Below are 14,748 nucleotides of genomic sequence, written 5' to 3' on the forward strand. Positions count from 1 at the left end.
GAAGAGCAATTTTCTCACCAAGATTGACTGAAACCTTCAGATAACCGCCCTGCAGCCCAACCGCTAGATGGTCATTGTCTCCACTGTGTGCTTTCCCCATCCAAAGGATCAAACCGTCCCCTGATAAAGTAGAAAAATTTAGTGACACCTCGGTGTACATCAAATTCCTAGAGTTGTACTTTGGATCCTTGTATTTCAAATAAGAGTTTCCAGTAAACCTTAAAGTCCTCAACGTAGCGTCTTGGTCACAGTAAGTCCCAATCCATCCCAAAGAACACAAACATGAATATGAAGCAGACGTTGTGTTATAGACACAGACAGAATCGTGTTGACAAAGATTGTTGACACAGTGAACTGACTGTTGGCACCGTAAACCGGTCCACAATGAGGGGCAAATACACCTGAATGAAGAAAGTCCTATTGGATGGCAGTAGCCACTGTTCAAGCAAACCTTATATCCACATGCTGTCCCGTCCCAGTCGCCAACATTGGCTCCATCCAGTGCGCCCGTCTCTGTGAGCTCAAGGTCCTGCCCGTTGACTATGACCTCTCGAATGCCGCCGGTGAATCCCACTGGCTCCTTCTCCATAGCATCTGGGGACAGTGTGTTCAGGGAGGACACGCCACCAATGAAAATATTTGTGCCAACATCTAGAGTGGTCGTGCCCTCCGAAGAGTTCCTGGTCACGGCTTCATAGTCTAGAATCAGAAAACCATGGTTGCCTTCTCTACCAGCCTTCACTGTGTGCCACCTCATGCCGGTCACATCTACACTTTTTGGAGACTGTAATACAATAGTTTCGTTTCCCAGATTATAGCGGAGCTGCACAAATCCAGCTGACAGGGATACGCTGAGGAAATCACCTTGGATGGGTAGAGAATAAATGTTAATTAATAGCATTCCGTTCACAAAATTACAAACTCTAAATTATAAACTATTGTTTTTATTCACACTTTGTTACTGAACATATCTTAAATATGGATATGTATGATATGAGTATGTATGAAAATGTATTAAGGATACACTTAAATGGTTTAATTTAGCATAATGTAACTTCAAGATGCTGTCTTACCGGACCGACTGCTCAAGTAGTGTGCGGCGTAGAACAGGATGCCCTCCGGTGAAAGAGTTTGAAACTGCAGTTGCAGATGAGTTCTGTGCCTTATGTTGATGGGACGAAATGACATCCAAGACGATTGATTTCCACTGAAGAAGGGATCACTGATAGATACAGCTGGAAAAGAAACAGAGAAACCTGAAAGCACAGTTTCCAATATTTACTATTTGAATATTAAGAAGCTTATTTAAGCAACTTCTTGACTTTCATAAAGTGAACATGGAGCAGTAGAGTATTTTTTTTTTCTCTCGAGAAATATAAAAGGCAAAAATATTTAGCTTTTATTTTGATCAAGTGTATTATTCAAGGCAACACTAATTTGACAAATATAAAGGCAACAAAATCTCTATACTGTAACATATGTTTTTATATTTATGTTTTATTTACATATACACACTACAGTTCAAAAGTTTGGAGTCAATCAAATTTTATTTCTAAGGAAATTAATACTTTTATTAAGCAAGGACACATTAAATTGATCAAAAGTGACAGTAAAGACATTTCAAACAAATGCCCTCTATTCACTAAAGAATCCTGCATAAAACATGATTAAAATTCAGTTTTGCCATTACAGGAATAAACAAAATCTTAAACATTAAAGTAGAAAAGAGTTATTTTATTGTGTCATTATACAGTATTTCACAATATTACTGTTTTACAGTATTTTTGATCAAATTATTGCAGCCTAAATGAGAAAAAGAGACTTCTTTAAAAACATAAATAAAATATTTTCTGTTTATACTTACTATATACATTTACATGTATTTAATATATATAAATATATTAATTATATTATTTTATAATATAATATATTAACTGAAGTGTACTTTTTCTACCAACAGTTACTGTATACCTGAAAAGAAAAAAAAATATGGCTGTCAATAATAAAACAGTCAATAATCTCCTGTCTTTAGAAAGCGGAATGAGACAATAAAATGTACAATTTGCCAATTTTAACATATTATTTTTTACACTATGTTTGTCTGAATCCTTCTGCAGAAGCCCAGCGGTTCCCTGGAGGTGAGACTGATTGTGGTCTAACCTTGCTGGCAGAAGAGTCCAGCAGAGCCTAGGGGGCACTGGCATGTGTATCCATCAGGAAGGGGCACACAGGGGGCACCGCGAGCGCAGGAGGGTGGTGGGATGTGCTCAGCATCACAGAACGACACTTTCTCTGAGCAAAGAGCACCTTTCCATCCTAACACACACTGACAGCTGGAGGGGAAGGCCAAATACAAATGATTAATACTATTTGTCAGTCATTCACACGCACAAACAGGTGCTTGTTCTGAAGTGGAAGTCTTACTACACAGAGGATCCAGAGTCCACACAAGTGCCTCCGTTCTTGCAGATGACCAAGCTGCACAGATTAACACCACACTGCCCCACATTACGTCCTGACACTGGCCTGCCCTCTGACCCTCCTGGAGGATGAAACTTCCCATCTTGTCTCGTCCGAAACAGCAAATCAAAAATGCAGCCTTTAAAGTCAAAGAGAGAGAGAGAGAGAGAGAGAGAGAGAGAGAGAGAGAGAGAGAAAAAATTATGTTAATGCAGCCTTTAAAGTCAAAGAGAGAGAGAGAGAGAGAGAGAGAGAGAGAGAGAGAGAGAGAGAAAAAATCATGTCATTATTTACTCACCCTCATGTTCACCGGGGTCTGTAAAGCTCCTAAAAGGACAAAAACAAAGCAGCAAAAAAACAAAAAACAAAACCACTTTGAAAGTATTTTTAATGATTTGCGCACTATATTCGGAGTCTTCAGAAGCCATATGATAGCATTGTGTGCAGGAATATAGCAGAATATACAGTATTGAAAGTCAACATACACAGCATCAATATACAGCATCAAATGTTTGGGGTCAATAAGATTTTTCTTTTTTTTTAAGAAATTAATCTTTTTATTCAGCAAAGATGCATTAAATTGATCAAAAGTGAAAGTAAAGACCTTTACATAGTTACAAAAAATAAATAAATGCTGTTCTTTTGAAAGAATTCTGAAAAAATGTCACATTTGAAGCAGCAAAACTTTTTTCAACACTGATAATAAGAAATGAATAAGAAAACATTACTGTTTTTACTGCATTTCTGGTCAAATAAATGAAGGAATAAATTACGATGTAAAATATAATAAATAGAAAATGGTTATTTTAAATTGTAATAATGTTTCACAATATTGTTTTTTACTGTATTGTTGACAAAATGAATGCAGATATTTGATGAAATAAATTTGAAAAGGATAGACGCCCTTCAAACACAGACACACACACACATATATACATATATATATATATATATATATAAACTTACTGACCCCAAACTGAGCTCTTCTAATCACTGGGGCAGTAAGCTCTGGAGACATCCAATGAACATCCCAGCATGCCCCAGATGCTTTTTCTAAAAGTCTAGTAAATGTAACATTCAGGAAAAGAGGAAACATTTGTGCCATCACTGAAAATTCATATAATAATATCATCTAATTCTGGCACATGGCTTTCTACAGAAACGACAAGAAAAAATAACAGTGCTGACAAAGTGTGTGATTATTTTTGGAAAAGCCATCAGGGAGAAGGAGAGAGAGAGAAAAATAGGTAAAAATCCATGAGTTTGAGCTTGAGCTTTGATGCTGAAAAAGAAAGAAATCTATTCTGTTCCTCTTTTTCAAATAATAGAAAGAAAGAAATCTCCAGTAAATGGCAGATGCAGATGAGTGTTGCAAATATCAAGAGCCTTGAGCTCCATGAGATCAGTTCATATATTCATAGGTGGGTATTAAATTCAGATGATAATTTAATAGCCAGTCAATAACCATTTAAAATCATAATCAAGCAGTTTCAAAAATGTAATTTGAGGTTGAAGATGCCCCAAGATAGACGTTGTGAAACTATATTTTAGACTTCCACTGTAAGTGAATTATTCTAAACTGAGGGATGAGTCGAAATTATGTTATGTGGTAGTAGAGAATAACTTGTATTGAATCTAGAACATTTCTTCAACAAAAGTGACTAAATAACAAGACACGCAGTGGGTTGGGAGGAATCTTGGCCCACTCATATTCAGTTCGAATATGTTTTCATGATGTTGTGCTTGAGATCATTGCACAGAATTTCAATAAGGCTGCAGTCAATGGCCAATTAAAATACATTTCTAAAATCACAGACACTCTGGCGTTCTGGAACAGAATGTCTCAAATCAACTCTGCAGGAAATGCAACAATTTATGTGAGAACAGATTTATGAAGGATTTACAGAGAAATTTGTTCTGCTCGTGTTTCATGAATGAGGCCTACTGACTGTAAAGCATCCAAAGCCTGAGACAGAAGGTCAACTCCATCCGACACTCTTCAGCGTGATTCACAGCTGTTATGAAATGCTATGTAATAAGACGAGAGACTAAAGATAAAAAAAAAACCAGCAGTCAAAAGTTTGGACACACAGAATCTGAAATCCTATCAACATTTTTTAAAAGGTGTATCCTTCAAGGAATAGCTTTTGATGAAAAAAAAGAAGAAGAAAAAAAAAAGAAGACAATTTGCACTCACTGGTTAATTGATGGCCTGGAGTCATGTGTATTACTGTAATGTTTTTATCAGCTGTTTGGACTGCAGTGAAAAATTGATGTAATGCTACATTTCTCAAAATCTGATCTGATGAAGAAACAAACTAATCTACATCTTGGATGGTCTGAGGGTGAGTAAATATTCAGCAAATGTTCTTTTTGGGTGAACTATTCCTTTCATTAATTTTGTAGATGTACATTTCTTTACAATGATAAAGTTTTAAAAGCCTTTTTTTTTTCAAATAATATAATTTGAATTATTTGTTTGGTCAATACATAGTTCCTGTACATCTGTTTGTGTTATTTCACTGCGTTATTTCATAAAGCAGGTGTGTCTAAACTTTTGACGGATCAAAAGTTGTAACATTTTATGAGTAATTCCCTCAGAATAACATCAACCTGCAAACACCATATTTTGTTAGCATTAAAATGTCTGTTTCAATAAAGCTTTGTGATGGATGATTGCACACATATTGCACACAAGGTTAAGGGTCCCCTCAGAGCTACAGATGTTCATAAAATAAGCAGAACATCAATTCACGCATGTTACTTTCTCTACACATCACTATACAGATGATCCAAGTAAGAAAGACTGATTTCATCATGAACTGACAATCTGAATCAAGACATCAAACAATCACACAAGGTTAAGGGTCCCCTCAGAGCTACAGATGTTCATAAAATAAGCAGAACATCAATTCACACGTTACTTTCTCTACACATCACTACACAGATGATCCAAGTAAGAAAGACTGATTTCATCATGAACTGACAATCTGAATCAAGACATCAAACAAGACCACAATGAAAAAACATACTACCTTGAAAGCTGTTCTGGAATCGAGAGCCTGCAGGCAATAGCTCAGGTGTGTATTCTTCACATCCACCCACATAAAGTCGACTAAAGGTGTTTAAGCCCACCAGTGGTCCAGGGGATGAACCCATCCTCCTCTTCTGCCCATCAACCTGTTCAGAAAAGAACAAACCAACGTGACGTCAGCTGGTCAAAAAGACCTTAGTGTCAAAATTGGTGACTCAGAACAAGAAAACGCTTTGAAATTCCGTCCCCCGTCATTTCTTGTATTTATTTATTTATTTTTTGTTCAGCATTCTTAGAGACAGGCTACTGGCTTTGTCTTGCATTTCAAACGAATAGCAATTATTATTTTATAATGGTACTTACATTGCACTTGAATACATAAATGCCAGAAAACCCTTTTTTAATGAGTATTTTCATGTCGTTTTCAAGTAACAAAATATATGCATTTATTTGAGAAGCAAAATTTATAGCTAAGATTATAGTTAAGATTTACAGTTTAAAATGCATAGTTACATAAAAGATACTTCTTAAGATATTTAATATATATAATCCCATGAGATTTTTTAATAAAATTGGTTTATGCTTAAAAAAACAAAATAAATTATATACAGTATTCTCTTTATTTTTCATAATCAATTTTTTTTCAGGATTCTTCATGATCTCTATAATATACATCATGTAATTTATAACTTTAAAACTATTTTTTTTCTGGTAAGCAAGATTTTATTATAATAAATGTACAAAAATAATTGTAATTATTATAGAAATATTTAAAGAAATAAAAATATGTCTAATAATTAAATTATTATTGATATTAATTATTTATCATTTAAAGATGTTTAAATATTTTTACTGGTACACAAGCCCCAAATATTTGTATACTCATTATATAACAAAATATTTACTATCTTTATTTTTCATAATCAATTTTTTTTCAGGATTCTTCATGACTAGCCGCAGCATTTATTTGAAATATGTTTTAACACTATAAATAAGTCTTTACCATCACTTGCCATCAATTTAATGCATCTTTGCTGAATAAAAGTATTAACTTCTTTAAAAAAAAAAAAAAAAAAAAAACTGACCCCAAATTTATGAAGACTAGTAAATCTAAAAATAACATTGTATTAGCACCGAGTAGGTCAGACCAACCTTTGCCCCCAGTGAAGCCAAGCCATTTAATAATGTTTTATATGAATAAAAAAAAAAAAACACACCTTCAACCATCCGTTTTTCAGATGTCTTCCAAAGTGCACCATGTGAATGTTGATCCTCGGATTCAGGCGCTCGCTGATAATTGTTGCCAAACCCGAGCCGAGATTATATTTATGAACAAGCCTGCCGTTCCGCACCCCCAATGCGAAGAAGTCATCACCACTGATGCCTTCACAGAAACAATAACACACAGAAACAATAACACACAGAATCCAATTAGCACATGCAGTGGGGACCAAAAGTCTGAGAACATATTGGAAATCTGGGATTTTTATTTCCCGTTTAAACCTGGAAATAAACGGATTTAGGATTTTGAAAAATGCATGAGGTAAAATTAATCACTAATTTTGATGTGATCACTAATCACTCAATTACTATGCAAAAAAAGTAATAAATTAGAAAAGTATGTCAAACTGAAGCATTTTCACTGGTGGACCACCAATGACCAGGTCAATCCGGCCATCTATAAAATGTAATTTATTTTTCTTTTGAGCTGATGGATCTAACGGTCCAATTTATCTGGCCAATTATCAGGTGAATAGTTGCCTTCTCATCCTCTCGGATTCCTTCTTTTTGATTTTGTCCTCCACTGTGCTGCACGGCCCCCTTGACAATTGCTTCATTATTCACAGCGCTGTCCTCTTCTCTCTTTCCCTCGATGAATCATCCTAAACTATAATCCCGAGAGACGCTCTCTGAACTGAGGAAGATTCATACCCCCCTTACGCTTTTATTCAGCTGCCTGTCTTTTGATTAAACATGTTCGTAACAGTGACGTGTCAGTTAGCAGCCACTGAAACTGACCTTAAAATAAATTGCTGATGGTGGCGGAGGAAATCAAGGCATGAGGAAACTTGACCGAGATGCTGTGTCTCTCAAAACGACAGCTCTTCTTCTTAACGCCATTTTCAACAGGAAGTTGATTTGTTGGTTTTTTTCTGAAAACAGCTCTTAATATATCTACTACCTTCTCAAGTAATTTATCATTTAAAAATGTTTAACTGTTTTTTAGCTGGTAAGAAAGACTTTAAAAATAAATGTATATAATTATAACATTATAATTATTATATGTTATTACACCCTATTTATTATTAAATGATTATTAATAATACTTGTCTATAAATTAGAGATGTGTAAATGTTTTTATTGGTAAATAAGTCTGCATTTACTATCTTTACAGCCTAGTTTGAATACTATGGTCAAGAGTTCTCCTCCATTATCTGAGATTCTTTAGAGACCTCATATATATAACAGATCTTTCCCTTATGGCGGATAATAAAAATCATCGCCCCGTTGTGTGCACGTATAAATTGTCTCTGCTGTTGGGTCCTGGACTTACACTTACAGCACATTTTACAGCAGCTGCTCCATTAATATCTCCTAGTTGAGTGATACTATTTCTGAACCTCACTTCCTCTAACATGACCTCATCTAATGCTGGGAAAACGTTTTACAGCCAAACTGCTATGAATCCAGCTCTTTTTTTCATACACCATATATACGGCATAGTATGATAACCACTGAGGGATGCGCTGAAATCAAAGTGAATAAAGAAAGATGGATTAACAAATATAAAGATTTTCACTCACCTTGTCCCTTTTGCCCAGAAAAGAGAATGAGGTTGTTTCTCAAAGCGGAGACATTATTGGCAAAGGTGAGCTTCAGGTGGAATTCATAAAAATGACCGATACTGGGAATAGAAGGATAAGCCACATAGGATGAGTATCCAAATTCATCAAGTCCACTAAACCTGGGACGAGTGATGTTGACAGCTGCAAAGAAATAGCAAAATAGCAAAATAAATAAATACTCAAATAAAATTGTTAAATTATTTTAAATTAATAAAATAATAATTAAAAACAAATTATTATTTTCAATATACATTTTTTTTTTTTTAAACATATGCCTAAAATAATAATAATAATAATAATAACAATAAAACAAGTCATGGCTATGACAACATAATGGTTAATGGTGACCTATCGTAAGGGTTGCGGGTTAAATTCTTGCTACATTTACTGTAATTATACAGTGGGGAAAATATTTATTGGATTCAGTGCTAATTTTGTAAGTTTGCCCACTTACAAAGAAATTAAGGGTCTGTAATTTTTATGGTAGGTTTATTTTAATGGATAGAGACAGAATACCGACCAAAACAAAAATCCAGAAAAAAGACATTATATAAAGGTTAGAGATTGATTTGCATTTCAGTTAGTGAAATAAGTATTTGATCCCCTACCAACCACTAAAAATTCTGGCTCCCACAGATTGGTTATTTGCCCATGTGGAACACAGATTAGTCCTGTCACTTTAAGAAGTTACTCCTAATGTCAGCTTGTTAGGTGTATAAAAGACAACTGTCCACACAATCTGTATCGTCCATTCCAACCTCTCCCACCACATTCGGAAATGGAAGAAATACAAAACAACCATCAATCGTCCTTGGTCTGGAGCTCCGTGCAGGATCTTGCCTCATTGGGTAAGGATGATCATGAGAAAGGTGAGGGATCAGCCCTGAACTACACGGGAGGAGCTTGTTAACGATCTGAAGGCAGTTGGGATCACAGTCAGTCACCAAGCAAACCATTGGTAACACACTACGCCACAATGGACGGAAATCCTGCAGCGCCCGCAAGGTCCCCCTGCTCAAGAAGGCACATGTACAGGCCCATTTAAAGTTTGCCAATGAACATCTAAATGATTCAGAGAAGGCTTGGGAGAAAGTGCTGTGGTCAGATGAGACCAAAATTGAGCTCTTTGGCATTAACTCGACTTGCCGTGTTTGGAGGGAGAGAAATGCTGACTATGACCCCAAGAACACCATCCCTACAGTCAAGTACGGTCGCCGTGATTTTTGCCAAGTAAGACATGTTCCTGGATCTTTGGTCAACAAGGATGTTGATCCAGGAACATGTACTTGGTGCTTGGTGAAATCACGGTCACCAGTCAAGCACGGAGGTGGAAACATTATGCTTTGGGGCTGTTTTTCTGCTAAGGGTACAGGACGACTTCACTGCATTGAGGGGCAAATGGACGGGGCCATGTACTGTAAAATCTTGGACGAGAACCTCCTTCCCTCAGCCAGAACACTGAAGATGGGTCATGGATGGGTCTTCCAGCATGACACCAGAACACTGAAGATGGGTCACGGATGGGTCTTCCAGCATGACAATTACCCGAAACATGCCACCAAGGCAACAAAGGAGTGGCTCAAGAAGAAGCACATTAAGGTCATGGAGTGGCCTGGCCAGTCTCCAGACCTCAATCCTATAGAAAATCTGTGGAGGGAACTGAAACGAGTTGCCAAATGACAGCCAAGAAACCTTAAGAATTTAGAGAGAATCTGTAAAGAGGAGTGGACCAAAATCCCTTCTGAGATGTGTGCAAACCTGGTGACCAACTACAAAAAACATCTTACCTCTGTGCTAGCCAACAAGGGTTTCTGCACCAAGTATTAAGTCATGTTTTGCTTGGGGATCAAATCATTTTGATACCATAAAAATTACAGACCCTTAATTTCTTTGAAAGTGGGCAAACTTACAAAATAAGCAGGGGATCAAATAAATATTTTCCCCAACTGTACTTGAGAAATGCATTGTAATAAGTCTGAATAAAAATCTGTAAAATGACAAACAATTTTACTGAGGTGAAGTTACCAGCAGCTTTCTGAGAAACAGACACAAGATGGCGATATTGCACCATTTATTGCACTTGTCAAATTCTATGCATTATTATTTCCTGTGGGGAAAGATGCTGCTGCTAACGATTATTATTGTAATTTTGTGCCATTTTACTCTGGGAATGGACATTGGTCGTAACAGTGATATCTGCAGAAATCAGAATTTGTTGAATGGCTGTTACTTTGGACAATGCATTTCAGAGGAGTAAAATCTCAACATTTAATCACCTGGTCCACCAAGCATCGGTCAGAAACATTTCAGCTTGGGTACATTAAGCATTTACACACGTTTTCTCCAGTGAAAAAAATGTGCTACCTAAAGAGTTGTCTCCACCCCTCAGTTTGTCTTTATGAACTGTGCAGTCTGCAAAGCCTCGCCGGAGGATTTCTCTGGGAACAGAAATGAAGTTCTTCCCTCTGCTCTCCCCTTGAATTATTGATGCCTTTTGAAATTGCACATATATTACCTTGTCACGGTTTATTTGCACAGCGCCTAATGAACGACTAGAATGCATTTTTAGCAGCGCTGGCTTGATGGGGCCAGCTGTATTCTTAACTCACAGTGCCATGTAATGGCTCTGTGATATGCTGCCTATGCCGAGTTACATTTCTTGCTCCAAGTGAAATTCATTAATAAACTGGGCATTTATTAATCGGACATATTGGGTACGTTTTGAGAATACCAGTTACCAACTGCAGTCCTGTGCAAGGGTGTGATTTGAGCTCATTTCCAAAGTCAAATGGGATTTCTGATTCTAGCATTCAGAAGTGATCAGAATTGCAATAATTAGACATGAAAAACTCTTGCTTTCCCTGATGTATTTCACACTTCTGATACATGAATAAAACACTTTATTATTATTTTTTTTATTCTTCTAATAACTAAAAATGTATCTGTGAATGTCCCATATGACAGGATAAAGATATGTCCACAAATAACCATAACTAACGTTTAACTTTCCCTGCAAAGGCACTGCAGAGCACAGGATGCTTCTCTCTGCTGTATTATTCTGCTGCTGTTGCTGGAGGTGAATAAAGGAACAAGAAAACAAAACCTCCAACTCCCTGGCAGTTTTTACAGGTGACATATTACCCATTTATTTCCATCCGTTCTAGTCAAAAACCATTTGTGTGTAAGGATTTTGCTGTAGTGAAATTAAATAGCTTTCTGTCAGCTGTACATTTGTACCCCGAGACATTTTGCTTTTTTTTGATTTCCTTCTCTTACCACTGACACACACACACACACACACACACACACACACACACACACACACACACACACAAATGAAAAATAAAGACATAAAAAAAAGATATGCACATGTGAGCAACTCCTCACAGAATCTATTTGATCCTATACACTTCCCACAAGATGATCGTTTAATCTTTTGATGCAGAGCCTGGTGAGGGTGAAATGAAAATACAGGAAGTCACATGATGTGTGAAATAAGGCTGTAAGGCGGTTTAGGACAGATGTGCTATTATGTTATGGGTCTATTTTAGGTGAGTGTGATGTTAACGGTGCGTCAGAGAACACAGTCTGTCCTCTAAACCCCACTGCAGCCTCAAGCTGCTTTCAGCAATACAAGCTCCCATGATCAATCGAAAGATCAATCTATCTGTCTGCCTGCCTGTGAATTCTGACTTCTAAAAAAGCTAATTCTTTGATAATAAAGCTGCAGTTATGCAAATAATACATTTTAAGTGGGTCAGGTCAAAGTAAAATAATAAAATAAAATAAAAAAAAATCCATGACTGCTGTTATGTTTGAATAAAAGTATTATTGGCAATTTAAGTTAAGCTGAAGAAATATACATATTAGAAACTTGAATTAAAAGAAAATTAAATTACTTCAACTTACGGTGAAAAAAAAGAAGAAAAAAAAAAAAAAAAAAGTGCGCATGACAGTGTTGTTGTTAAAACTAAAAATTGTTATTGGTAATTGAAACAAAGCTGAAATACAATAAATTACAAACATTACATGAAAATCGTAAACTTTTTTTTGTAATTTTTTGTAATTCTTGTACTGAAATTAAAAAATGGTAGCTAAATGGAAATATAAAAAAAGTAAAAACAAACATTATTATTAAAATGACAAACCTAATCTAAAAATAAAATGAAAAATTAAAATATAAAAATAAACACAATTGAAAATGTTAATAAATACTATCATAGTATTCAGATAATACTAATACAACACTGAAGCATAACAACCATTTTTTCCAATAAATGTCTTTTTCTTGAAAGTTAATTTAAGCAGTTACTTTGGATGTTACCACATAAATCGCATTTGCCATGTTGCCTGGCAACTTAAAAAAAAAAAAGATTTTTGCTCTTTGAATCTTATTTTCTGAGTAATCTATAAAAATACAGTACTAAAAATATATCTAAATGCAACACTAAATCAATACATAAAACAGACTCAAAACACCCTTCCTATAATTCCATTAGTCCAGGCTCATTTGAAGAAGTCCAGCACATCTAAAGTTGAGTGACTGTCCAGAGACAGCAAGGCCTTGGTTACTAATCAATACTGATTGATGTTATCTGCCGTTATCAGCCTTTAAATTCAAATGTCAGTCCCACTCGGTGTGACACTGCGAGATTAGAACACTCCATTTGGCATCGGGCTCTTTACTGTCTGACAGAGCGACGTCTGCTAGGCCTGCCCGGCGTGCTGTGCCAAGCGGTCTTCAAACCATGCCACCCAATTAGATTACAGCAAAATAGCAGCAGTTATTTTCCCTCGAAGTGCAGTTGAGAAGATGAAGAGCTATCTGTGTAAGCAGATATCGGACTTTAGCTGACTTAACACTGTGAGGTAGAGCCGGAAAGAGAAGTACATTAGTTACACGGCGCTGTAGTATGTCTTCACAGCTTGGTTATTTGAGACAATAAAACAAATCCAATTGCAGAGAGTATATTCTGTGACTACGCTTTGATAAATTAAGTTTCAGAGTAGCCTAATTTAAAGCACTTGGTGTGCTCATTATATTTGGATGCATACTCCATTACCTGTAGACACCTCGAAAGGTCAGTGCACATAGAGGAATCGAGTTAGCAATACAACGCAGACTGGCAGTTATCCTTAAATGTTCAGAGTTCAGTAACTGTTTAGTGAGTTTGTAGCAAGCTCAGAGCACTTAGCTTCTCTAATTGGAACCGTATTTCAACGGCTTGCATCAGTTAAACAAAACTGCTGGGAATACATTTCAATCTACCACCTATGGGTCTAACCTCAAAAACGGAGGTGCTCGCAGGAGATGGAGGAAAACAAACCTCAGAATGCAACAAATATCAAATGAAACACCATCTGGCCATGCCGGCTTCATTGTGTCTCCATGGACACTGGTGTAAATCACCGTCTACGCACGAACCTTGACGGGACCTACCCTCATCGCAGAGGAGACCCTGCCTTCCATAGGGGCAAAGACACACTGCTTCGAGCCGCGTCTGGGGAACGCAGGTGGCGCCGAGCGCACACGGGTTTCGCTCGCAGGCGGTGAACTGGCACAGCTTACCGGAGTAAAGCGAAGGACACGCGCAGAACCAGCTCTCCGCATCGCTGCATACGAGGAACCAAAATAAGTGGGAAAAACAGAGAGATCATTAGTACACCAATGAAATGTACCCGTACTGCATCATTACCTTCAGTGGAGTTTGCGTAGAAAGCATAAATTGGGAAGGGGCATTGGGGGGAGGGGTCAAAAAAGCAGAGGAGAATACAAATGAGAATACGGAGCAGAAGTGATGGAAGTCATACATCACCGGCCTGAACTCTAGAACATCCTTGTGAGCCAGACCAACATGAACTGATCTTGCAGTGCAAGACTAGGTAAAAGTGCATTTTTTATTCTTTAATTCTATACATAAGGAAATAAATAGCACTTGATTTGGTATATGATTAAAATGATGTATACTCTTATAAGATGAAGACTCCAAGTCAGTGATGGGTCCACTGACAAGTTCAGATGAGAAAAAATATACTGTAAAAACATGAATAATAAACAAATACAAACAATTGTAATATTTAATGGAAAAATATAAATAAATTTAATGTTACAATAGACAGAATTTGACATTAATACCATTTCATTCTACTTTGTAAACAGTGGTCAGAAATAGTGAGATGAATCACAAAATATTTAAGTATTAACTGCATTAGTCTGCCATCAACGGCTCCGTTACTAGGTCTAAAATGATGTTTTGGAATTAGCAACGCAGGCGTTGGATGAGATGCTTAAGAAATGAATCCTACACACAAGAGCGTTTTAAGGACAAAAACCGGTGTTGTGCCCAATTTTGACCCCCTGCCAAATTATTACCCCCCCACTCGTTCAAGTCGCTACCTGCTTGCCTA

At 36.6% G+C, this 14,748-nt stretch overlaps 1 protein-coding gene across 1 annotated transcript in view; it reads right to left on the reverse strand.

The window, feature by feature from the left end:
• Positions 1 to 49: 49 nt before the first annotated feature.
• Positions 50 to 14,748, reverse strand: part of LOC107683858 (protein eyes shut homolog) — a 42,434-nt gene continuing 27,735 nt past the window's right edge. Inside the window, exons 5-13 of the mRNA XM_016479913.1 lie at positions 13,781 to 13,953; positions 8,299 to 8,481; positions 6,712 to 6,878; positions 5,496 to 5,640; positions 2,425 to 2,599; positions 2,161 to 2,333; positions 1,074 to 1,235; positions 452 to 864; positions 50 to 120 (exon numbers count right to left, since the gene is read on the reverse strand). Of these exons, the coding sequence (XP_016335399.1) occupies positions 109 to 120; positions 452 to 864; positions 1,074 to 1,235; positions 2,161 to 2,333; positions 2,425 to 2,599; positions 5,496 to 5,640; positions 6,712 to 6,878; positions 8,299 to 8,481; positions 13,781 to 13,953 (1,603 nt within the window). The 3' untranslated portion in view covers positions 50 to 108. The remainder of the gene's footprint in view (positions 121 to 451; positions 865 to 1,073; positions 1,236 to 2,160; positions 2,334 to 2,424; positions 2,600 to 5,495; positions 5,641 to 6,711; positions 6,879 to 8,298; positions 8,482 to 13,780; positions 13,954 to 14,748) is intronic.

The sequence above is a fragment of the Sinocyclocheilus anshuiensis genome, unplaced genomic scaffold (genome assembly GCF_001515605.1).
Source record: "Sinocyclocheilus anshuiensis isolate Anshui unplaced genomic scaffold, SAMN03320099.WGS_v1.1 scaffold413, whole genome shotgun sequence".
NCBI lineage: Eukaryota > Metazoa > Chordata > Actinopteri > Cypriniformes > Cyprinidae > Sinocyclocheilus > Sinocyclocheilus anshuiensis.